The 23,597-nt window shown below is 43.6% G+C and overlaps 1 protein-coding gene across 2 annotated transcripts; it reads right to left on the reverse strand.

Annotated features, from left to right (window-relative positions):
- Nucleotides 1–1,791: 1,791 nt before the first annotated feature.
- LOC126982964 (uncharacterized) lies at nt 1,792–22,275 on the reverse strand. 2 transcript variants are annotated; one of them, XM_050835322.1, is made up of 6 exons: nt 22,094–22,275; nt 8,815–8,913; nt 5,924–6,066; nt 3,647–3,870; nt 3,243–3,340; nt 1,792–2,818 (listed from the first exon to the last, which is right to left on the reverse strand). In XM_050835322.1, the coding sequence occupies exons 3-6, from the start codon at nt 6,060–6,062 to the stop codon at nt 2,614–2,616; spliced, it is 666 nt and encodes a 221-aa protein (XP_050691279.1). In that variant the 5' UTR covers nt 6,063–6,066; nt 8,815–8,913; nt 22,094–22,275; the 3' UTR covers nt 1,792–2,613. The 2 variants fall into 2 exon arrangements, with proteins under 2 accessions (XP_050691279.1, XP_050691278.1); XM_050835321.1 differs by lacking the exon at nt 8,815–8,913 and having other exon boundaries at nt 22,094–22,269.
- Nucleotides 22,276–23,597: the final 1,322 nt, after the last annotated feature.

Raw genomic sequence — 23,597 nt, forward strand, 5'->3', positions numbered from 1 at the left:
TGGGAATGCGGGGTTTCGGGTGGGGGACACGAAATGAATACATAGTCGTACATGATGGTTTCAAGATTCTTATGACGTAAATTACTTACCGTTTAGATACTTAATTATGACCTTAATACTGTAACGGGGGCTTCGCCCCCCTCGAACCCCTCTATGGTATGGAGAGAGTGAAATTGCGTGGTTTCCGCACGTTGTAAAAAAATCCCAGAATGTGTGAAATTTCCCTGCATATAAGTAATTGTAAGGAATTTCCCTACATCTAAGTTATTTTTCAACCCCCCATAACTCAAAAACTATGCATTTGCGACTCATTTCATGTTTACCACCGCATTCCCTGCAGTCTCAATGGCCCGCTAGCCAATTTTGGTTGCGAGGGGTGAGTATGGGCAAACACTAGAATAATACTGTCTTGCCAGACTCACCAATAATAACCTCCACGGGTCTTCAAATGATATAACTATAGTCTGTTCAGAGCAAGAAGTCGGTTCAGGGTGGAGCTGGTATCGTCGTTTACCTCTACCCATGCTGCCAAATCAGCCTTCGTACATGCGTCTCTCTCTTATTTCCCATCCATGTGCTATTTGAAAGCGATATTTTATATATTCTGTATATAGTAAAGGAAGCTACATAGTACAATGAGTGTCGATGTTTAGGATTATAACAAGGATTTGTATAAATTCTATGACATGTGGCAGCGATTTTTTCCCATGTTGCCACGTTGTGGTGTTGGTAGTGGTGGTGGTGGTCGGTGTGCCCCCTAGGTCCCTCCCCCGGGTCGAGAGGGAGAGAGAGGGAGAGAGAGAGAGAGAGATAAACAGGTGGGTTGTGGGTGGGTAGGCCGGGAGAGAGTGCTAATCTGATAATTGGCAGTCGAACTGGCAGCGCTGCACTCATGGGAATTCTGGAATCTGCCACACCTTGAACTGACTTCATGCTCCGAACAGACTTTAGATCATGCTGGTTTCTTTAAGAGGCTATTCACCTATAAATTCCTTGTCAGACTCATCAATAATAAGGTCCCACAGGTCTTTTAATGATACAATTTATTCTTGCTGGCTACTTGAAGAGGCTACTCACCTCAAAATGACAGAGTTGTATGTAAATAATGCTAGTTCTGGACAATTTACTGTTTCACCCAACCAGTGATTTTCTTACGTGGTTCATGTTTTTATGGTGATAATCGTAGTGAATTGCATGATTTTGTATCTCATTTCCGTCGCAAATGTCTACTTTTCAAGTTATGCATCTTTTCAGGTTATGCCTATCTCCTGTTGTTTATCCTCTCCTGGCCTCTCATTCTGTACTCTTCTTGCTGGAACAGTGATTTGAGAGCTTTTTTGTTTTCTCTCTTTGTTCCCCTTAAGCTGCTTTCATGACTGTAAAAAAAAAAGAACTCTCTCCTCACTGCTTCTCCAGACTATTCATTTTTAATCATCCCTTAATGCACAAACCCACCAAAACTCCACACAGAGGTTATTCATCATGTAGCAATATTGTTTAAGTCTTTTATTATCATCACAATTCAACACAGTTGAATGCTGGTGATACATAAATATTACATGGCACAGGCCTCTGAGTTTGAATTAGCATAAAAGGCACACACACACACACACACACACACACACACACACACACACAAATGGATCTTTACTATATTACAAAATTGGCATACATGTATGTAGTTTTTATGACTTAAAGAAAAGATGATCTTGATAGTGTTGTCAACCAACCAACCAGCCAGCCAGACAATGGTAGTATTTAATGCCCTGGGTAATCCATTTGTGGTCGCATCCATCATAATGCCACATGAATATTCAATGAACAGCATGATGAGATTGTGTCAGCCTCTTGTGCCTCACATTGTTAATTAACAACAGAGATCTGTGAGCCAGTCCTGGACTGTCAGACACAAGGCTTAATGCTGCCTCACCCTCTCACCTTCGGGCATTGCCTGTCACCACACAAGTATTCTCAGTCTGCATCCCCTTCCTGGGGGCCAAGTGGGAATCCGGCAACCTCGCTCACTTAGGGGCAAGAGCCGTGAAAGTATAGAATTACAAAAATACAAAATTGGGAAACTTTAAAACCTAGGAATCCTGAGGAATATATTCTACCTAATGGAATTCGGAGTGCTGATGTGATTTTCTGAAAAGGCGAGAAGGATCATGAAGACTGTGATAAAAAAAATAAAAAAAATCTGACGATTGTTGTGTATGAGAAATTATGTTTTATTGGTACAGCAGCGAGACATGGTCGCTGATGTGTGAGCCTGGAGACTTTGTGAGCGGCTGACATGAACCTGAATCCATTTTGAGCATTCTATAGGCAAGATTTCTAACATTAATAAACACAGAAACATGCATACATGAAGAAGTGTCCTGTCCAGTCAGAAGAATGCAACTCACCCCAGATAACTTACTAGCATCTATATATAGTCTATATATATAAAAAGCAGATACACCCAGATCACCAGACATCATTCGTTAACACACACACACACACACACGCAGGTCCAGCCTGGTTCACACATTCATAACCGTGGATTCATGAGGAAGGTGGTGAAGGTGGCGGAGGTGGTGGGAGTGACAGTGAGGGTGATGGGGGACGAATCAACTATACAAGCTGGAGGTTCAGTTTTGAGGCGATGTACTGCCAGACTTTGAGCACCGGCATGTTAAGGATGCGTTCAGCGGGCAGCGGGCAGGTCGAGTAGATGACTGCACACTCCCTGAGGGGTGCGCCAAAGCCTTCCCTTGAAGCCTTCATGTAGCGCCAGATGAGGGAGTCCTCTGAGGTTTCCACTGGTCCGTGCAGCATTCTGGCCAAGGGATAATTGTGAATGTTGCTTTATAGTGTAGGAATGCTAGCTTAGGCTACAATTGACCATCCCATTCCCCTTTTCTCTTCCACAAAATCCTCTCTGCATACACTGTCAAGCTGCTTCTTTGCCCTTCCATCATCTACAACCCCCTTTACACATACTCTGTCACTATGCTTCTTTTTCCTTTCCCTTTTCCTCTTCTACAAAATCTCTGCACACACTATCACTCTGCTTCTTTTCCTTTCCTTCTCTCTTCTGCAAACTCTCTCTACCCATGTCATCACTTTGCCTCTCCCCCTTTCATCTTTTACATCCCCATTACACACTAACACATTACTCCTTTCCCTTTCCCTCTCCTCCCTCTACACATATCACTCTGCCTCCATTCCCCCTCCTTTGCAAGCACTCCCATAGCACACACCTCAGCTCCTTCATGAAGATTTGGTCAATAGGGTCAAAGGCTTCAGGCTCAGCGGACAGCTCGCATAATAGGCGCTCTTGGCAGGGCAGAGTTGGCAGCTGTGGGGGAAGAGATGTGCGGGTTAGAGGATGGTAGTGTGTGTGTGTGTGTGTGTGTCACTAACCTTCCGCTGCCCTCACTTCCTCCTTTGCTGGTCAGTAGTTACACTTTTTATTTATTTATTTTTGTTTAATTAATTGTATCTTGCCAGGACGGTCCGCGAAGTACGAAACCGCGAACATTGAAACCGTAAATACAAAATCCGCAAAAACGAGGGTGATTCTCCTCCTCCTCCTCCTCCTACTACTACTACTACTACTACTACTACTACTACTACTACTACTACTACTACTACCACTGCGTACTTCGAGGTGTGTGAAGTAGGCAGTGAGGCGCGAGAGGGGCTGTTCGTAGGCCGGGTCCCACGCCAGCTCCTCCGGGCGGGGGTGCAGGCGGCGGCGAGTGCTCTCCGCCTCCGAGTCGCCCCATCCCCCCGCCGCGCCCCTCAGCCCCACCTCCTGCAGGGCCCTACCGCTCTTTGGCGCCAGGGTGGGCAGGGCGAGGGAGATGGGCATGTTGAGGATGAAACCTGTAATGGAGGACTATTGTTATTGTTGTTGTTTATCATTGTCGATTTTTTTTTTTTTTTTTTTTTTTTTTTTTACTGCACAGAGCAACTCAAGGGCAACAAAAATATGTCAAAAAGATAATTAAAGCCCGCTAACTGTTGCTCTCATGTAGTGTTAGGTATAGAGTGGCCAAAAGAGAGGACAATTTCAGATGGAGAGGTGTCTTGATACACTCTTCTTGAAAGAGGTTAAGTCATAGGCAGGAGGAAATACAGACGAAGGAAGACTTTTGCTGGTTAACTCTTGCATAAGGGATTTGGACAGTATAGGGATGAGCATGAGCAGTGACATCTCAAGTAATGGACGGCGGATTCTTTTGATTTTGCGGCGCCCTTGTCATTAAGCCGCGAATTTTGGAAAATCAACCGCTTTGGTGAGAATCGCCATAACTTCCTTATTTCTGGGGCTACATAAAGGTTTTTGGTATCAATCAACGGCAAAATGAAAGGGCTATATTTTCAATATGCGACCGGGCTCATAAACCGACTCGAAAGGGTAAAAAATCGAATAAGTTCGCAAAAAAGACGGAAAAAAACTATTTTTGAGTTCCCAACCTTGAAACCCACTCATTTTTTGAGAATTTAAAAAAAATATTAAACAAATACTTTAGCCCTACCAATGTGCTTTCCAATATGATGCATAACATTTCCCTACTCCCAGTAGTTTCGTCGCTAGAGCTGGAAACGTAAACCCTTTTGAGAGCGATTTTGACGAACTCCTGACACTGCCGTTTTTGTCTAGTGTGGCATTGTTATTGCCTCTAGAAGGTTGTAATTTGTCTTGTAGCCCCTCTTGGCAATGCAGTTTGACCTGCTCGAAGGATTTTTTGATTGCTCGATTCCAAGTTTGTCGTCGAGCCGTCACAAAATAGCCTGTTTTTCGGCCCTTTTGCCGCGATTTGGACACGTCCTAGTTTTTTGCTTATAACTTTTTTTATTTATTTAGTGCTTTCCAACTTTTTTCTGATTATTAATCTGTATAACAGAGCTTTCATTTGCCACCAAGCACGCCTTCCTAGCTTCAGTAGTTTTTGCTGGAGCTTGACCAGAAGTCGCGACGAAAATTCGCCGAATCTGACTCGTTTCACGCGCCGCGACGAAGGATGAAGGGGAGGAAAAGATATATATATATATATATATATATATATATATATATATATATATATTGTATCAAAAGAACACAAATTAAATGTATGATTCATAAATGGGAAGAAATAGGGTTGAATACTAAATAAAATAAGAAATAACATATATAATAACGCGCTTAATATAGGTTGATTTATGTAGTGAAATGATTGTATAAAAATAGTATCTTTTTATATAGATATCTTAAAATGCTTTTAATACAAGATATTATACATTGAAGTGTTCATATATGAATTTCTTATATTTATTTTGTATGTCAAGGCTATTTCTTCCCATTTATGAGTCAGATTCGGCGAATTACATTTCCAATTTTCTTTCTTTTTCCATATATATATATATATAGCTTATATGTTATCCCAGTGCTCTCTATATATATATATATCTCTCTCTCTCTGCATTGTTCTTTTCCTCCCCTTCATCCTTTTTTTCATCCTCTTCCAGTCAAGCGAAGACGAGTTGTAAACGGCAGATTTTGTTGTTGTTGTTGTTTTCTTTCTAGTTCAATAGGGCGGAAGTGTGTGTGTGTGTGTGTGTGTGTGTGTGTGTGTGTGTGTGTGTGTGTGTGTGTGTGTGTGTGTTACCTCCAGAAGACGGCCAGCATATGACAGTGTGTAGTGTGTGGTCTGCGTTCACGAGGAAGAGGGAAGGAAGGGAAGGGGAGGGAGAGAGGAAGGGGAAAAGGGGAGGGAGGAGGGGGAAGACGGGGAGGGAGAGAGGAAGAAAGGGGAGGAGGAAGAGGCTTGGGGATTACGTAGGAGAGAGAGAGAGAGAGAGAGAGAGAGAGAGAGAGAGAGAGAGAGAGAGAGAGAGAGAGACTTACAGTGATGGGTGAGGAGGAATTAACTTAAGGAGGGAAGGGGGGGCTTACCTAGTGTGATGGGAGCGTCTGGGTTGATAAAGAGGAAACGTTTTTCACGCCTCCCTCCGTCCACTCGGTCCACCATCACCACCACCATCACCATCACCATCACCATCATCACCACCTCCATGCTGCTTCGACTTCTCATGGTGCTGCAATGAAAGGGTTATGTCATCATTATCATCATCATTATCTCTATCATTATTACTGTTGTTGATTCGCATTATATAAGAGATTTGTGAAGAGTATGATTAGTTAGTTTTTTTTTCCTACACACACACACACACACACACACACCGCAGGATTGATTGGTGCGGTTATAATGTCCGGGAAAAAAAGAGGAAAAAAAAGAATGCATCACTGGTCATTGCGCGCTTGTGTGTGTGAGTGTGTGTGTGTGTGTGTGTGTGTGTCAGCTGGCGGCCGGTACACATAAGCTAGAACTCGCACACATTCCAACACACACACACACACACACACACACACACACACACACACCTTGCATTCCAATGTATGAACAAGGAGGAGGAGGAGGTGGAGGAGGAGGCGGAGGAGGAGGAGAAGAAGAGGAGGAGGAGGTGTAGAAGAGGAGGAGGAGGAGGAAGGAGAGGGGAAGAAATTACATTACATGCCCAAAGTCTAAAAACCGAATAGGTAGATAAGGAAAATGAGAGAGAGAGAGAGAGAGAGAGAGAGACGGGTAGATAACGGTACAGCCTGGTTGGCTCTCTCCTACCCAATACCCCTCTCTCTCTCTCTCGATTTCTCTCTCTCTCACTCTCTCTCGATTTCTCTCTCTCTCACTCTCTCTCTCTCTCTCTCTCTCTCTCTCTTTCCTTCCCTCTAATCTCCTTTTCTCCTCCTCCTTCACCTCCTAACCTTCTCCTATGCACGAGAATCCTAACCGAGCTCCCATCTCCTTCCCATACCTTCCCATATCCTCCCCCTCTCTCCCATCTCCTCTCCTCCTTTATTCCTCCCCTCCCCATCTCCCCCATCTTCTCTTCCCTCCTCATCTTTACCTTCCTTTACCTATCTCTTCCATTTCCTTTCCTTACAAAATCTTTCTCTCCCATCTCCTTCCCTTTCCTCTCTTTCTACCCTCCCTTACCTAGCTCTATCCCTTCACCAATTTCTTCCCTTTCTTCCCCTTCTCTCCCATTTCCTTTCCTTTCCTCTCTTTCTCCCTAGCTCTCTCCCATCACCCTTTCCTTCCCTTTCTTCCCCTTCTCTCCCATTTCCTTTCCTTTCCTCTCTCTCTCCCTAGCTCTCTCCCATCACCCTTTCCTTCCCTTTCTTCCCCTTCTCTTCCATTTCCTTCCCATCCTCCCCTCTCTTACCTTCCCTCTCCCATGACCCCTTCCTTCCCTTCTACCTTCCCTTAGCTATTCCTCTCCCTTCACCCCTTCCTCTCCTTTCTTTTCCTTCCTTACCTTTCTTTGCCTATTCCTCTCCTATCACCACTCCCCTTTCCTCCCCTTCTACCTTCCCTTGCTATTCCTCTCCCTTCACCCCTTCCTCTCTTTTCCTCCCTTACCTACTCCTCTCCTATCACTCCTTCCTTCCCAGTCTCCCCTTTTACCTTTCCTTTTCTACTCCTCTCCCATCTCCCCCTTCCTTCTCTTCCTTTACCTTGCATAACCATAGAGTAACAAGAATACCTCCTTTTCTTATTCTAATTTCACCGCAAACCACAATAACCACCACCATCACTACCACCATCACTCCCCTTCCTCTCCTCCCCCTCCCCGCCACCACCACCACCACCTCCAACACCCCACGTATAGCGTCAGAGAGGGCCATTAGCACCAGGGTCCAAGAAATTCGAGCAATCCCATTCCTCGAAAAAAGATGTTAGATTATTTGGAAAGCATAACATGGTACAGAATACTGGGTCTACTATAAAAAAAAAATTGTTTTGCTTATCCCTGTGTAATTCAAAGCAAAGTTATGAATATTGAACTCTCTCTCTCTCTCTCTCTCTCTCTCTCTCTCTCTCTCTCTCTCTCTCTCTCTCTCTCTCTCTCTCTCTCTCTCTCACAGGAGTTATCTTCCATTATTTATTCCACTTGTAATTGTAATTTTTTTTTCATCTCTGGTGATCAAGACATCACCACTCCACAACCATTTCTCTCCCTAAAAACATGTAACAACCCCTCTCAGTAATTTGTGCCTGACCTGTATGTTGCATTTTCTCCATTTACTGGTTAATATACCTCTAACAATGACATGCATGAGTGTGTAACACGGGTGGTTGACGTCGAGTCAAATATAGACTATTACTTGTGTATCTAAGTTTTTTTCTCCTTCCTGCCCCAATACTTCCTTCTGTTTTCTCGTAGTGAGTTTTGATCGCATCTGAGACGCTCAACATAGAACGCTGTACATCCTTCTACATTAACAGTAAGGCCATGATCAATATATAATGAATATTATACAGAGGAAGTGTGAGGGATCAAGGCGGGTGTGGAACATTTCTTCTCAGCTTCTACGGAATAAAGACAAGGAAATGCTGGAAACCTGTACATACATCCTTAGTGCATATACTGCAGTAGTTGAATAACTAAAAACATATGATATGTGGAAGAAATAAGGCAAACAAGCTCATTTACTCCGACGATCTGGGAGCGAGAAATCCAATGTTTTGGGTGGAATTGCTGGCTCAAGGCCACCGGCTAAGATCCGCCTCCCCCTGCCCCACCATGCTTCACCTTACAGTGAAGAGCGGCCCGCTGAGGGCCACTCCATGTATTATTCCTCCAAGGCCCTGACCCAGTTTTAGTTAAAGTAGCTAGCGATCACTGGCAATATTAGGGGTATGGAAACTAGGCAATTGGGGCCTGATTAGCAGTAGCACCACACTGTCCGTAATACACCACCACACCGTCGCCGTAGCATACCAAGACGCCGGCACCGTATTAGCTTGGCTGCCCCACTGATGTAGTATTCCGGCCGGCTCCTGCTCTCACTATTGGGCCGGTATGTGCGCGGCGCCTGGGCTGCAAGGGAACGGCGCATTACGGATGGGAAGCGAGGGAATGAAAGTTAGCCCCGGAAAGGAGAGGAAGGAGGAAAAGGCATTATGGAGAGGAAGAGAGAGAATGAATGTTAGCCCAAGAAAGGAGAGGAAGGAGGACAAGTAGAAGAATAGGAAGGAATAGTAGATAGTAGACAGATAGGAAGAAAAATAAGGGATTAGTATTCTAGACATTATGGAAGGGAGGCGAGGGAATAAATGTTAGCCCGGGAAAGGAAGGGAAGGAGGAAAAGGAAGGATAGGAAGGAAAAGAAGCAAGGAAATGATGGGAGTGAGAGAGAACGAATATAAGACCAGGAAAGGGAGGGAGGAGAAGGATACCGGTAATGACAGAAGGAGAGGAAAGAAAGCAAGCAAAGAAAGAAGCGCTGTTGTCCATTCTCTTAATATTCCTTTCGTCTTTCCTTCCACTTCGTTATTCTCCTTAAAATTCCCCAGTTATCTTGTTATTCCTTTTACTCTTCTTTCCTTCCAATTCGTTATTCTCCTTAAAATTCCCCAGTTATCTTCTTATTCCTTTTACTCTTCTTTCCTTCCAATTCGTTATTCTCCTTAAAATTCCCCAGTTATCTTGTTATTCCTTTACTCTTCTCTCCTTCCAATTCGTTATTCTCCTTCAAATTCCCCAGTTATCTTGTTATTCCTTTACTCTTCTCTCCTTCCAATTCGTTATTCTCCTTAAAATTCCCCAGTTATCTTGTTATTCCTTTTACTCTTCTTTCCTTCCACTTCGTTATTCTCCTTAAAATTCCCCAGTTATCTTGTTATTCCTTTACTCTTCTCTCCTTCTAATTCGTTATTCTCCTCCTTTATTCCCCTTTATCAGTTCTCTTGTTTCCCTTCTTTCTTCCCATCTCATTCCTTTCTTCTCTTCTTTCACGTTATTTTCCTTCTCTTTATTCCCCTTTCTCAGCCAGTCTCCTATTTCCCTTCTCTTTTTCCCTTCTATCATTCCCTTCTCTTCGTCCATTTCGCTATTTTCCTCTTAATTTCCTGTTGTCACTTCTCTTATTTCCCTTTCTTATTTTCATTCTCCCTTCCTTTCTCTCATTCCCTTCGGCTCCTCTTCTTCCAGTTCGTTATACTCCTTTTTATTCTCTTTTGTCATTCCTCTTATTCCTTTTTCTGTCTTCCCGTCTTTCTTCCCTTCCATCAGTGTCTTCGTTTTCTCTTCCTCCAGTTCATGATTCTCTTTTTTCTTACTTTCTCTTGTCATTCCCTTCGTCTGCTCTTCTTCCACTTCGTTATTCTCTTCTTTTCTTATTTCCCTTCTTTCCCTTCCATCCCCTTCGTCTTCTTGTCCAATTCTTAATTCTCCTCTTCTTAATTTCCCGTTTGCCCTTTCTCTTCTTATTCCCTTCGTCCAATTCCTTATTCTCGTCCTCTTTCGTGTTTTGTTTTCGATCCTCTCTCTAGAGTTTCAGATCCTCCTTGCTGACTCATCCTCCAGTAAAGGGAATATCACCAGCGGCTTCCTTCGTTTCCTTCTCAATAATAACGGTTTTAATGCAACAGTCTGTCCACATCTCTCTCTCTCTCTCTCTCTCTCTCTCTCTCTCTCTCTCTCTCTCTCTCTCTCTCTCTTTTTAGCTCTTGTTTTTCATCTATTAACTTCTCATTCCTTTTCTCAATCTCTTACCTCGATTCAGTTAGATTTGCCTGTTCCTTTTCCTCTTACTTTTCATTGCTTTAACTCTCCTTTCCTTCCTTAATCTCTTAAAACTCCAATCATCCCTCGACTCAATTAGTTTAGCCAAGTTCTTCACCTCTTCTTGTGCATCTGTTTGCTTTCCATCCCTTCTCTCATTCTTTCCCTCGATTCATTTAGTTTTGCCTGTTCTTCTTCCTCTTACTTTTCATCTCTTGACTTTCCTTTCCTTCCTCAGTCCCTTGAAATTCTATCCAACCCTCTACTGAATTTGTTTTGCCAACTTCTTCAATTCTCACTCTTCTTCTCTCAGCTTTCCATTTCTTTCTTCGTCCCATATCTCGATTAAGTTAATTTTACGTTTTCATCTTTCTCATTTACTTCTTTTAACTTTCCATTCCTTCCTCAATCTCGTAACTCCATCCAACCCTCTATACCCATTTTGTTTTACCAAGTTCTTTACCTCTTACTTTGTTTTATCTTTAACTTTCCACTTCTTTCTTTGTCCGTCTTATCTCTGCGTTCATTACTGATTTTAGCGAGAGGCGAAAGCGAGGCGATAATCATCCTTGTAACATCTTCCTATCGACGTCCTGGGCTGAATGTATATCCTGAACTTAGCCTCGTCGTTGGGTGCATCTCATCCGCTCTCTTACTTATGCTCATTACTTATTTTAGCGCGACGAAAGAGAGGCGACTGTCTGCCTTGTGACGTGGGCGGAATGCATATCCTCTACTTAGCCTCGTCTAAGTGTTCATGTTATCCCCTTACCTACGTTCGTTACTAATTTTAGCGAGAAACGAAAGAGAGGCGACTGTCTGCCTTGTGACGTCTAGGGCGGGCATATCCTCAACTTAACCTCGTCTAAGTGTTCATGTTATCCCCTTACCTACGTTCGTTACTAATTTTAGCGAGAAACGAAAGAGAGGCGACTGTCTACCTTGTGACGTCCAGGGCGGAATGCATATCCTCAACTTAACTTCGTCTTAGGGTTCATGTTATCCCCTTACATACGTTCGTTACTAATTTTAGCGAGAGGCGAAAGAGACGGTACTCTAGCTAACGACGTTCAGGGGCTGGATTCATCAAACCGTTTACCAATCGTCTGGCTGGTAAGTTTCGCGGTATCTCCGCCCACCCGGTTAGTTCGCATTCATCAACCACTTACCGCACCCGTGGTAAGGCCAAAAGTTACCGCAGCTCCGAGCACCCGTAAGTGAGTTACCGCAGGCGTGTTAAGTAGGTAAACACTACCGCGGCTTATGTTCAGAGGCGATTTTGATCCTATGTATATTTTTACCTCGTGACGTGCCCTTCACCATCAGAAGCAGAAATGTATGCAGATTTAGGATCTGTGCTTATAAAAGTGATACGACGAAAACCAGCTGCATGAGTACTAAGAAGTTGAAGGGAAATAAGTGCAAGAAAATGTGTACTCCCTATTCATTTAACTCTGATACTCGTATGTGTATTTTTACATTATTGTTACAATTTTACGCTAGTGTGATGCAGAATTGTCTCAGGAAGATGATGGTGGTCTCAGTTTTTCTTAAAAATTAATGTTGGGGTCAGGAAACAGGGTGGGAGTGAGGTGTGTGAAGTCGTCGGTGTTGGATGAACTGGGCACACCCACGGCCCAGGCCGGCGTCACTTGCCAGGCCGTTGGCGAGCAGTCTATTTTATTTATTTATATTTTTTTTTTACGTCGCGGCCTATTGCGCCGGTAGGCTTCTTCCCGGTGGGGCCTGATGGTCGGCCCAGCCCATTCTGGTGCAGGCAAGTGTTTATAGTGGCGCCATCTTGCATTGGCTCATGCTGCCCCCCGGAACTCGTTCTTGATTCGCTTGGACGGCTTCCTCTAGAGTCCGGGTTGATGGGTGGTCTTCAGGACAGCATGTTGGTAGTTTTAAGCCACTCGGCGGCGACTGAAAAATCCGAGGTAGTAGCGTGGGAATTCGAACCCGCGTCTGCCATCACGCGGTGAATGTGGGCCCAGTACGCTACCAGTTCAGCCACCGCCTACCCATACATATACAGTAGCAAAGCTCGCACGTGGTTGGCTATACCGAGCACAGCAGCGCGTTGCTAGGGTACAGGTTACCACGGCGTTTCCATTGCGTTCATGAATGCCGTGTTTGGAAGATACCACAGCCGTTGTAGCGCCCCGGTAAATGTGAGAGATACCGCAGGCGTGGCTGGTAAGGGTGATGAATCCAGCCCCAGGGTGGAATGCATATCCTCTTCTTAGCCTCGTCCAAGCTTACATGTTATCCCCTCACCTATGTTCATTACTAATTTTAGCGAGAGGCGAAAGAGGGGCGACTATCTACCATGTGACGTCTCGGGTCTGAATCCATATCCCTTTTTTATCCTCATCCAATTGGTGCGTCTGATCTGCTTGGCTTCGGTCATTATTAATTTTAGCGAGAAACGAAAGAGAGGCGACTATCTACCATGTGACGTCTCGGGTCTGAATCCATATCCCCTTTTTATCCTCATCCAATTGGTGCGTCTGATCTGCTTGGCTTCGGTCATTATTAATTTTAGCGAGAGGCGAAAGAGGCGATAATCTAGCTTAGCAACGTCCAGGGCTGCCTGCATATGTATCTTCTGCTTAGCCTCGGTCAAGGGTGCGTGATATGCATAGCTATACGTTCATTATTGATTTTAGAGAGCGGCGAGAGAGAGATAATCTAGTTAGCGACGTCCAGGGCTGCATATGTATCTTCCCCTTACTCTAGACTACTTCCTCTCCTACGTGTGGAGACCGAGGCGAGAGAGAAAGTAGAGGAGGAGGAGGCGGTAAGAACTGGTCAAAGCGGAAACCCATGCAAAAATGAGGTTCTCGCTCCTTATCGACATTGCGTTATCGTAGCGTATAGCATTGCGGGCATTTTTTTTTTTTTTTACAACAAAGGAGACAGCTCAAGGGCACAAAAAAAGGAAACAATAATAAAAATAAGCCCGCTACTCGCTGCTCCTAAAAAGAATCAAAAGAGGTGGCTGAAAGAGAGGTCAATTTCGGGAGGAGAGGTGTTCCAGAGTTTACCAGCGTGAGGGATGAAAGAGTGAAGATGCTGGTTAACTCGTGCGTAAAGGATTTGGATAGTATAGGGATGAGCTTGAGTAGGGTGCGTGCGTGTGTGAGTGCGTCAGGGAGCCATGAACTATAGGCGGCCCTGCTTACTGGTTGGTGAATTGGTTGTGTTTGTGCGTGTGTGCGTGTATTGGAGTAATGGTGTAAGGTAGGTCACTGAAGAGATATGAGTGAGGAGTTCCTTCCGTATATATCCCTTTCTTCTTCCTCCTACTCTTTGCATTTCTTACACTATTTACTAATCGCCTTTTCCTCTACAATTCTGTTTAAAAGCGATCACTTTTTTTTTTTGTTTTTTTTTTTACGTGTAAGCCTATGGCGTCGGTAGGCTTTCTTCAGAGGCCTGGTGGTTGGCCCCAGCCCATCATGGCGCTGGCAATTTTTATAGTGGCGCCATTTATCTTGGCTCATGCTGCCCCCCGGAACTCATTCTTGATTCACTTGGACGGTTTCTTCTAGAGGTCGGGTTGATGGGTGGTTGTCAGGACAGCATGTGGGTAGTCTTAGGCCACTCGGCGGTGACATGAAAAATCCCAGGTGGTAGCGGGCGGATTCGAACCCGCGTCGTCCAGAACTCCGCATAAGGGTATAGGGTGGTTGTGATGGTAGGGTCATTGGTGGTGGTCACATGCACCCCGCCACTCCCCTCCCCGCCCCGTATCCTACCTGCCTACCTGGCCTATCGCGCTATCTTTCCTTTACACATTGGCGGGGCGTGTGGCGCATGACAAGACGGCCATACGCACGTGCTCTCCATGGCAAGGCGAGCATGTTGCCCCGCGAGCCCCGCCCAACTAGGCCATGACCTTCAGTCCTTGATCTGGAGGTTATTGTAAGTGGTTTGAATCTTCTTGTTTTGTTATTGTTGCTATTGTTCCTGTTCTTCTTCGCCTTGTTTTTGTTCTTTTTCTTTTTCTTCTTGTCCTTCTTCCTCTTGTGGTTCTTTTCTTCTTCCCCTTCTTATTGTCCTTCTTCTTCACCTTCTTCCTTTTCTTCTGTTCTGCTTTAATTTATGTTTACTGCTACTACTACAACTACTACTACTACTACTACTACCACCACTACCACCACTACCACTTCTACCACTACTACCTTTTTTTCTTCTTCTTTGCATCATCATCATTACCACCACCATCATTATCATTGCAGTTCGCGGTCGGGGAGAGTCACGTGATGGGCTGCTGGCGGGACTCTCAGTGGCCAGGTGTGCGCCCTCCTCACAGGTAAGCAATTATCCACAGGTGACCACAATGCCTGGCTACCTGTCTCGGTTACCTCCCCTCTCCTAACCAGTCTTTCTCCTCCCTCTCCTTCCTCACCTCTCTCCCCTCTCTCCTCATTTCCTCACCTGCTTATCTCCCCTCTCCTTTCCCACCTCTCTCCCCTCTCTCCTCATTTCCTCAATTTCTTACCTCCCCTCTCCCCAAACCAATTTTTCTCCTCCTTCTCCTTCCCCACCTCTCTCCTCATTTCCTCAATTTCTTACCTCCCCTCTCCCCAAACCAATTCTTCTCCTCCTTCCCCTTCCCCACCTCTCTCCCCTCTCTCCTCATCTCCTCACCTTACCTCTCCTGTCCCCTAACCAATTCTCCTTCCTCCTCCGCATTCCTATCCCCCCAACTCCTACCGCCTATCCTGCCCCCCTCTTCCCGCTTACTACGAAGGCAATGTATGTATAGTGTATGTCCGTCACGTCTGATAGGGGTGGGGGAAGGGAGGGTAATGAAAGCCCACTTGTGTGTCCAAATTAGGGGATTGGGAGCAGTAGGTGAGGGGGAGGTAAAGAGGGGAGAAAATGGGGACAACTGGGGAAGAGGTGGGGAAGTGGAGGGAGAGGAAGAGGGCTCAGGATAGATAAGGTAAAGAGAGGGAGAGGGTAGAAGGAAAGACAAGAAGAGTAGAGAAGGAAAATGGGGGATACGGAGGGAAAAGAGAGAAGATAAGAGGAGATAAATGGGAAGGGAGGGGAAAGGGAAATGGGGTAAAAAATGTAAAGGGTTGGAGAGACAGGAAGAGGAGAGAGGAAAAAGAGGATACAGAAAGAGGAAGAGAGAGAAGATACTGAGATAAAAAGGGAGGTAGGAGAGAGGAGGAAGAGGGGGGAAGGGGGTTAGGATAGGAGAGGTAAAGGGAGGGAGGGGAATGGAAGGGGATCAGAGAAGAGACAGGAATAGGAGAGAAGGATAAAGGGGGTACGGAAGGGGAAGAGAGAAGATAGAGGGAGATAAAAGGGGAGGGAAGGGAAGGGGGATTAAGATAGAGAAGGGAGAGGGTAAGAGGAGAGAAGGATAGGGGGGATACGAAAGGGGGAGAGAGAAGATAGAGGGAGATAAAAGGGGAGGGAGGGGAAGGGGATTAAGATAGAGAAAGGAGAGGGTAAAAGGAGAGAAGGATAGGGGGATACGGAAGGGGAAGAGAGAAGATAGAGGGAGATAAAAAGGGAGGGAGGGGAAAGGGGATTAAGATAGAGAAAGGAGAGGGTAAAAGGAGAGAAGGATAGGGGGGATACGGAAGGGGAAGAGAGAAGATAGAGGGAGATAAAAGGGGAGGGAAGGGAAGGGGGATTAAGACAGAGAAGGGAGAGGGTAAAAGGAGACAAGGATAGGGGGGATAAGGAAGGGGAAGAGAGAAGATAGAGGGATATAAAAGGGGAGGGAAGGGAAGGGGGATTAAGACAGAGATGGGAGAGGGTAAGAGGAGACAAGGATAAGGGGGATAAGGAAGGGGAAGAGAGAAGATACGGGGAAATAAATAGGGAGGGGGAGGGGAGGTCGGGGAAGGGGGGATTAGGGTAAATGTAATGGAAGGGAAGGGAAAGGAAGGGGGTAGGAGGAAAGGCAAGAAGAGGAGAGGAGGAAAAAGGGGATGGAAGGGGAGGTAGGAAAGGGGAAGGGCAGATAAAGGGGAAGAGGTAGAAGAGGGAAGGGAAGGGAAGGGATGAGGTGGAACAAATAAGAGAAGGGACCACGGAAGAGGGGAATATGGATGCTCTCTCTCTCTCTCTCTCTCTCTCTCTCTCTCTCTCTCTCTCTCTCTCTCTCTCTCTCTCTGTGCAACGTGCGAGGAGAGTTTTTCAAGTGCTTTTTCCTTTTTTTTCACCCTATATAACAGTGCATCTTCCCGCCCTGTGTGTGTGTGTGTGTGTGTGTGTGTGTGTGTGTGTGTGTGACGTACACGATCAACATTACACGTACACATAGAGAAGAGGTCATGTAAGGCTCGACACACACACACACACACACACACACACACACACACCTAACAAATGCCTTATCGCGATCACACGGACGTTGCTTGTGGTTGTCATTTGCGGTCGCCTCGTCGTCTATAGAGCGGATGGGATCGGAACACTTAAGTTTTCAAAGGAGGATGACGGCGCATGCGTGATTCTGCTAAGGTGTTGGGCGGGAGGGGGGAAGGGGGATAGGGGATAGTAATTAACCTCAATACACGTGTTGTGATTGGATACGATGAATTTAGGGCATAGGAAAGAGGTGTGATAGTAGTAGTGGTAGTAATAGTAGTAGTAGTAGTAGTAGTAGCAGAGAGAGAGAGAGAGGAATCAAAGACACATTGGTTTGTTTTTGCACGGTATACATTTCCACCGCTCGGCAAAGGTAGCTACTGTCTCGCCTTAACACACACACACACACACACACCGCAGAGAGAGAGAGAGAGAGAGAGAGAGAGAGAGAGAGAGAGAGAGAGAGAGAGAGAGAGAGAGAGAGAGAGTAATACCATGCTTTTGACCTCAAATGATTTATCAAAGTTTGTCTGAAGGAGGAGGAAGAAAAAAAATCAGATGTGGGTCATGCAGTTCCCTTCCTTGTTAAACTCACGGTTCAATCCCATATCTCTCTCTCTCTCTCTCTCTCTCTCTCTCTCTCTCTCTCTCTCTCTCTCTCTCTCTGTCAACACGTATTAGCAAGAGGAATTTGGAGTATAAAGAGAGAGAGAGAGAGAGAGAGAGAGAGAGAGAGAGAGAGAGAGAGAGAGAGAGAGAGAGAGAGAGAGAGAGAGAATTTACATGAGGGGAGGGGGGGAGGGGGGAAGAGCCAGGAGGAAGGGGAACAAGAAGTGGGAGATGGGAGGTGTTTCGTACGTGGGAGGCTCTTCACGGGGAGGTATTTCGCTTCACTGACTCGCCCTATCTGCTGAGGTTTTTGTGTGTAGGTCTTGAGGCGTGGTCTGCTGAGCCCCTTCCTGCCGGTGACCGAGAGAGAGAGAGAGAGAGAGAGAGAGAGAGAGAGAGAGAGAGAGAGAGAGAGAGAGAGAGAGAGAGAGAGAGAGAGAGAGAATGTAGGAGGAGGAAGAGAAAGATAGAGAGTATGGTAGAATGAAAAGAAAAGAAGAAGAAAGAAGGAAAACAAAAAAATATGTAAAGAAAACAAGAAATCAAGAAGCGAAAAATAAAAATCCAGAGAGAGAGAGAGAGAGAGAGAGAGAGAGAGAGAGAGAGAGAGAGAGAGAGAGAGAGAGAGATAATTAAATAGAAAAAAACAACATTAAAAGTATGAAAATGATAGAAAACTCTTCGTTGGGTAAATATACTAAAATAGAAAAACTAAGTAAATCATCGAAAAAAAAGAAAGAAAAAGAAAAAAAAAAGAAAAAGATTATGGAAGAAAATGAAAAAAAAGAGGTAAAAGGAAAGGAAAAAAAGTGAAGTGGCAGAAACAAGAGAAGGAAAGAAAGGAAAAAAAGAACAAGTAAACAAGCAAGGAAGAAATAAGAAGAAAAATATGAGAAAGAAAGAAAGGAAGAAGAAAGCGAGTTAAGAAGGAAAAAAACGAGGAAAAACCGATACTAATAATAAAAAGAAAGGAAGAAGAAAACGCGTAAAGAAGGAAAAAACGATAATAATAATAAAAAGGAAGAAGAAAACGAGTAAAGAAGGAAAAAACGAGGAAAAACCGATAATAATAATAAAAAGAAAGGAAGAAGAAAGCGAGTAAAGAAGGAAAAAACGAGGAAAAAACGATAATAATAATAATAAAAAGAAAGGAAGAAGAAAACGAGTAAAGAAGGAAAAAACGAGGAAAAAACGATAATAATAATAAAAAGAAAGGAAGAAGAAAACGAGTAAAGAAGGAAAAAACGATAATAATAATAAAAAGAAAGGAAGAAGAAAGCGAGTAAAGAAGGAAAAAACGATAATAATAATAAAAAGAAAGGAAGAAGAAAACGCGTAAAGGAAAAAACGAGGAAAAAACGATAATAATAAAAAGAAAGGAAGAAGAAAATGAGTAAAGAAGGAAAAAACGATAAAAATATTAAAAAGAAAGGAAGAAGAAAGCGAGTAAAGAAGGAAAAAACGATAATAATAATAAAAAGAAAGGAAGAAGAAAACGCGTAAAGGAAAAAACGAGGAAAAAACGATAATAATAAAAAGAAAGGAAGAAGAAAACGAGTAAAGAAGGAAAAAACGATAATAATAATAAAAAAAGAAAGAAAAAAGAAAAAATGTGACCCCCCATATACGCACCCTTGTTTCTTATTCTGATCACCGCCGCTGTGTTCTGCATCTTACGAGGAGGAGAAAGTCGGGGGACCGCGCAGAATGTATAATCAGTTGAAAAGAAAGATAAATGAAGAAGCAAGCATTTATCAGGAAAGAAATAAAGATACGGAAGAAAGAAAAAAATACGTAAGAAAGACAAGGAATGATAAAACAGTAATGAACGCAAAAAAAAGATATGTAGAAAAAAAGAAGAAAAAAAAGATTAAAGGAAGAGAAAAAAAGGAGAAAATAATGAAAAATGAAAGATAGAAAAGAAATAAAAAAAAATCAAGTAAAAGATTGATAAAACGATAATTTTCTAGAGCTTGTATTCTTTTACGTGCGTTCAAATAATTATTATACATCACTTCTAATCCTAACACATCAATATATCTCGTAAGGCGTGCGCGTTATATTACCTAAAGCTATCGCGGGAGATGGCTTATTCGTCCTTCAAACTTATCTATGTCATTTTCTAGAGCTAATATTCTTCTTTTTCGTGCGTTCATATCGTATTACACATAAATATATCTCGTTATGCGCGTGTGTTATGTTACTTGAAAAGAGGCCGCAGGTAATGAGGTATGCGTCCTTCAAACTCATCTATCTGTGTCATTTTCTAGAGCTAATATTTCTCTTTTTCGTGCGTTCATATCGTATTACATATAAATATATCTCGTTATGCGCGCGTGTTGTTACCTGAAGAGAGGCCGCGGGTAATGAGTTATGCGTCCTTCAAACTCATCTATCTGTGTCATTTTCTAGAGCTAATATTCTCCTTTTTCGTGCGATTGAATTCTATCACACTCAGGTGGATTCCGTACTGCGCGTGTTTAACTTTACCTTCAGAGACCGCGGAAGACTGATCATGTGTCCTTCAAACTCACGAAACTTATGATGTATGACCCATCACCCACACCAGTCTCAGGTAATATCAGAAAAGAAAGGAAGAAACAAAGAAAGAAAATAAGTTAGAAGGAAAGGAAGAAAGAAAGCATAGAAACGAAATACAAAGCAAGAAAAACAAACAAACAAGACCCCCCCCCCCCAAAAAAAAAAAAAAGACTAAAGAAGGAAGAACATTGATAAGGAAAATAAGAAAAATATGCTTGGAAGAGAAAAGAGAGGATGGCGCCACTATAAACACTTGCCTGCGCCATGACGGGCTGGAGCCGACTACCATCTAGGCCCCTCAAGAAAAGCCTACTGGCGCTATAGGCGTACACGTAAAAAAAAAAAAAAAAAAGAAACTTATGAAATATGACATGAAACTATGGAATATATGACTTATGAAACATGAAATATGGGTTACGCGTATTTCAAACTATTCATTTCCACAAGAATTCATGGTTACTCATACCGTTTCGTGAATCTTAGATAAAAACGTAGGATTGAGAAAAATGGCTTTGAATCTTGCCTCACGTTCTTTCAAGGCATGTGATTTATTTAACAAGGTAGCTACGGGGATGTTGTTTCTTAAAGGTCCCTCTAAGCGAGAAAAATGAGAAAAAAATCATCACTCACGCAAACCATTTCATAGTATATATCAACGCATTTGTGATGAGTTTATGCATCATCTATTTTTGGGGGTTTATATCATGGCACAAATTTGGCCCGTCGCTGCAACACGGTAAAGCAACAAATTTGGCCCTTCGATGCTACCAGGTTAAACGTGCTGACAGGAGAATTATGTGTCCCTCAAACTATTTAATTTCCACGAGAATTCATTATAGTCACGGAGTTTAGATTGAAGATAGATATTAAGATAGAAAAGTAAGATTGAGGAAACGGATTTGAGTCGCATCACGTTATTCTTTCAAGGCACGTGATGGTTTTTTTTTTCTCTCTCTCTCTCTCTCTCTCTCTCTCCTAAACGCCCGTAAAAAGGAGGCTATTTGGGAACTCTAGAGAATGATGTAGCGTAGAAAGACCTCGTTGAGTGACTGGTAGAAAAAAAATGAGGAAGCAAGAATTTGAAAGAAAGGAAAAGAAAATAGGAATAATATGGAAGAAAGACATGGAAACAAAAAACAAGGATGAGAACGAAAATAATAGGAAGGTAGAACGAAAACAGCAAAAAATAAGAGAAAGGGAACGAAAGGAAGAAAAAAGGAAAAAGAGAGGATTGAAGAAAAGAGATAAAATAAGAGAGAAAGCAAGAAAGAGGAAATAGGGAACACCAGTCTCGGGTAATATCAGAAAAGAAAGGAAAAGATAAAGAAAGAAAGTAAGTTAGAAAATAGGAAGAAAGAAAGCATAGAAACGAAATACAAAGCAAGAAAAGCAAACAAACAAGAAACCAACAAAAAAAAAGACTGAAGAAGGAAGAACATTGATCAGGAAAATAAGGAAAAAATGCTTGGAAGAGAAAAAGAAAAGAAAGAAAATAAGGAAGAGAAAAAAGAAAGGATAGAAAGAAGGAAAAGAAACCAGTCAAGAAAGAAAAAAAAGAAGAACGTTAATAAGGAAAAAAAAGTTATACGAAAGAGAAAGAGAAAGGGAATAAAGAAAATAAGAAAGAAAACATAAAGAAAGGATAGGAAAGAAATAGAAGGAAGGAAAAGAGGGCAAATAAGATAGATAAAAAAAAGCCGAACCTTGACCAATCTGACACAGGTAAATGAACTCTCACCTGGATCACTCACCTCACCTGACACACTCCCACGCAGTACTTCGACCAGGTGACCCGATAATCAACAGGTAAACCGATAATTAGTGTACTGTGATTGAGTTACCTGGATGGACTTCATGCGTTCTAATTAAATGGTTTTGGATCTAAGGTGTGTGTGTGTGTGTGTGAATTGCGCTCTCTCTCTCTAAAACAATCTAAAAAGACACAATACGAGAGAGAGAGAGAGAGAGAGAGAGAGAGAGAGAGAGAGAGAGAGAGACTTACTGTGTTACGGCGGGAAGGTGAAGTGAGAGAGGGAGCGAGGTGGTGCCGGCAGCAAGAGGCAGTGACGTAACGTCCTCACCTCTCGGCTTCTCGTGTGCAACTGACGACGCTGAGAGAAAAAAACTTGACCGGAGCGGAGAGAGAGAGAGAGAGAGAGAGAGAGAGAGAGAGAGAGAGAGAGAGAGAGAGAGAGCAGATGGGAGGAGCAGATATAGGGAAGTAGATTGATGAGGGGAGAGGAGTAGAAGAGAGAATAAGGGAAAGAGAGAGATAATGGAGGAAAAAAAATAGCTGAGGGAGGTAGAGGAGAGGAGAGGGGAGAAGGGAGGAGATGAGAGAGTAAGGGGAGAGGTAGAGAAAAGCAGAAAAGTATTATTATTGTTATGTGACGTTTTATCTACTACTACTACTACTACTACTACTACTACTACTACTACTACTACCACTTCTACTACTACTACTACTACTACTACTACTACTACTACTACTACTACTACTACTACTACTACTACTACTACTACTACTACTACTACTACATAAATGATACCTCCACCCATGTTCATTTTCCCGACTCTCAACTCTGTTCGCTAATGACTGTGGCATCCATCCATATCACTAATACTACCTGACACTAAATCACCTATCATTTATTACGTCTAGATCCCCCTTTCCTTCCCTACTCAAGTCACTCCCGACCCACTAATGTCATAGTCCATATTGGAGATGTTGGTGGCTTTTGGGCCAGAGTGTCTGGTGCCCCTGAGACATAGGATGGCCGACCTGAGCAGGGAGAACGAGAGGCGACACCTCATCCAGGCGACAACGTGGCTCCTTGGCGGTTGCTTCTTTTCTGAGATTAGTTCCGCGAGGCGTGTGTACCACTACTACTACTACTACTACTACTACTACTACTACTACTACTACTACTAATAATAATAATAATAATAATAATAATAATAATAATATTTTATGTGTTTCAGGGATGCACGAAGTCACCAAGCACCGTCTTTGCATCCCGCGGGTTGAAGGGTGAGCCAAGACCAAGACCAAGGAGGAACATGAGGGGTTAGAGTAGGAGACGGGGGACAAAACTGGGCCGAAAAGAGGCCGCGGTCACTTTCCTCCTTGTGTCTGTTGCGCGCATAGGAATGAGAGTAGAGAGCTAGGGGGTGATTCCCTTATCGGCCTACCCTTCTCACGCCATCCATCCCTTCTGCTTCTCAATTCCTACTCCTCGGCCTCATCCGTCGTGTGGGCATGAGGTTGGTATTGTCAGATGCTCCCACCCCTCACCAACTATTTCCAAAGGCCAAAAAGGAGGTTAATCGAGCTCTAATGAGTGTTCTTTTAGGTTCACGGTACAGAAGAAGGCTCAGACTACCACCAGGGTCATAAAAGTACCCCTGGAAATGCCCTAAACTCCCACGAAAGGCTAGTAAATTACGTGTTCTAATGAGTGTTCTTTTAGGTTCACGGTACAGAAGGCTCAGACTACCACCAGGGT

Source organism: Eriocheir sinensis, chromosome 52, assembly GCF_024679095.1.
Source record: "Eriocheir sinensis breed Jianghai 21 chromosome 52, ASM2467909v1, whole genome shotgun sequence".
Taxonomy (NCBI): Eukaryota; Metazoa; Arthropoda; class Malacostraca; order Decapoda; family Varunidae; genus Eriocheir; species Eriocheir sinensis.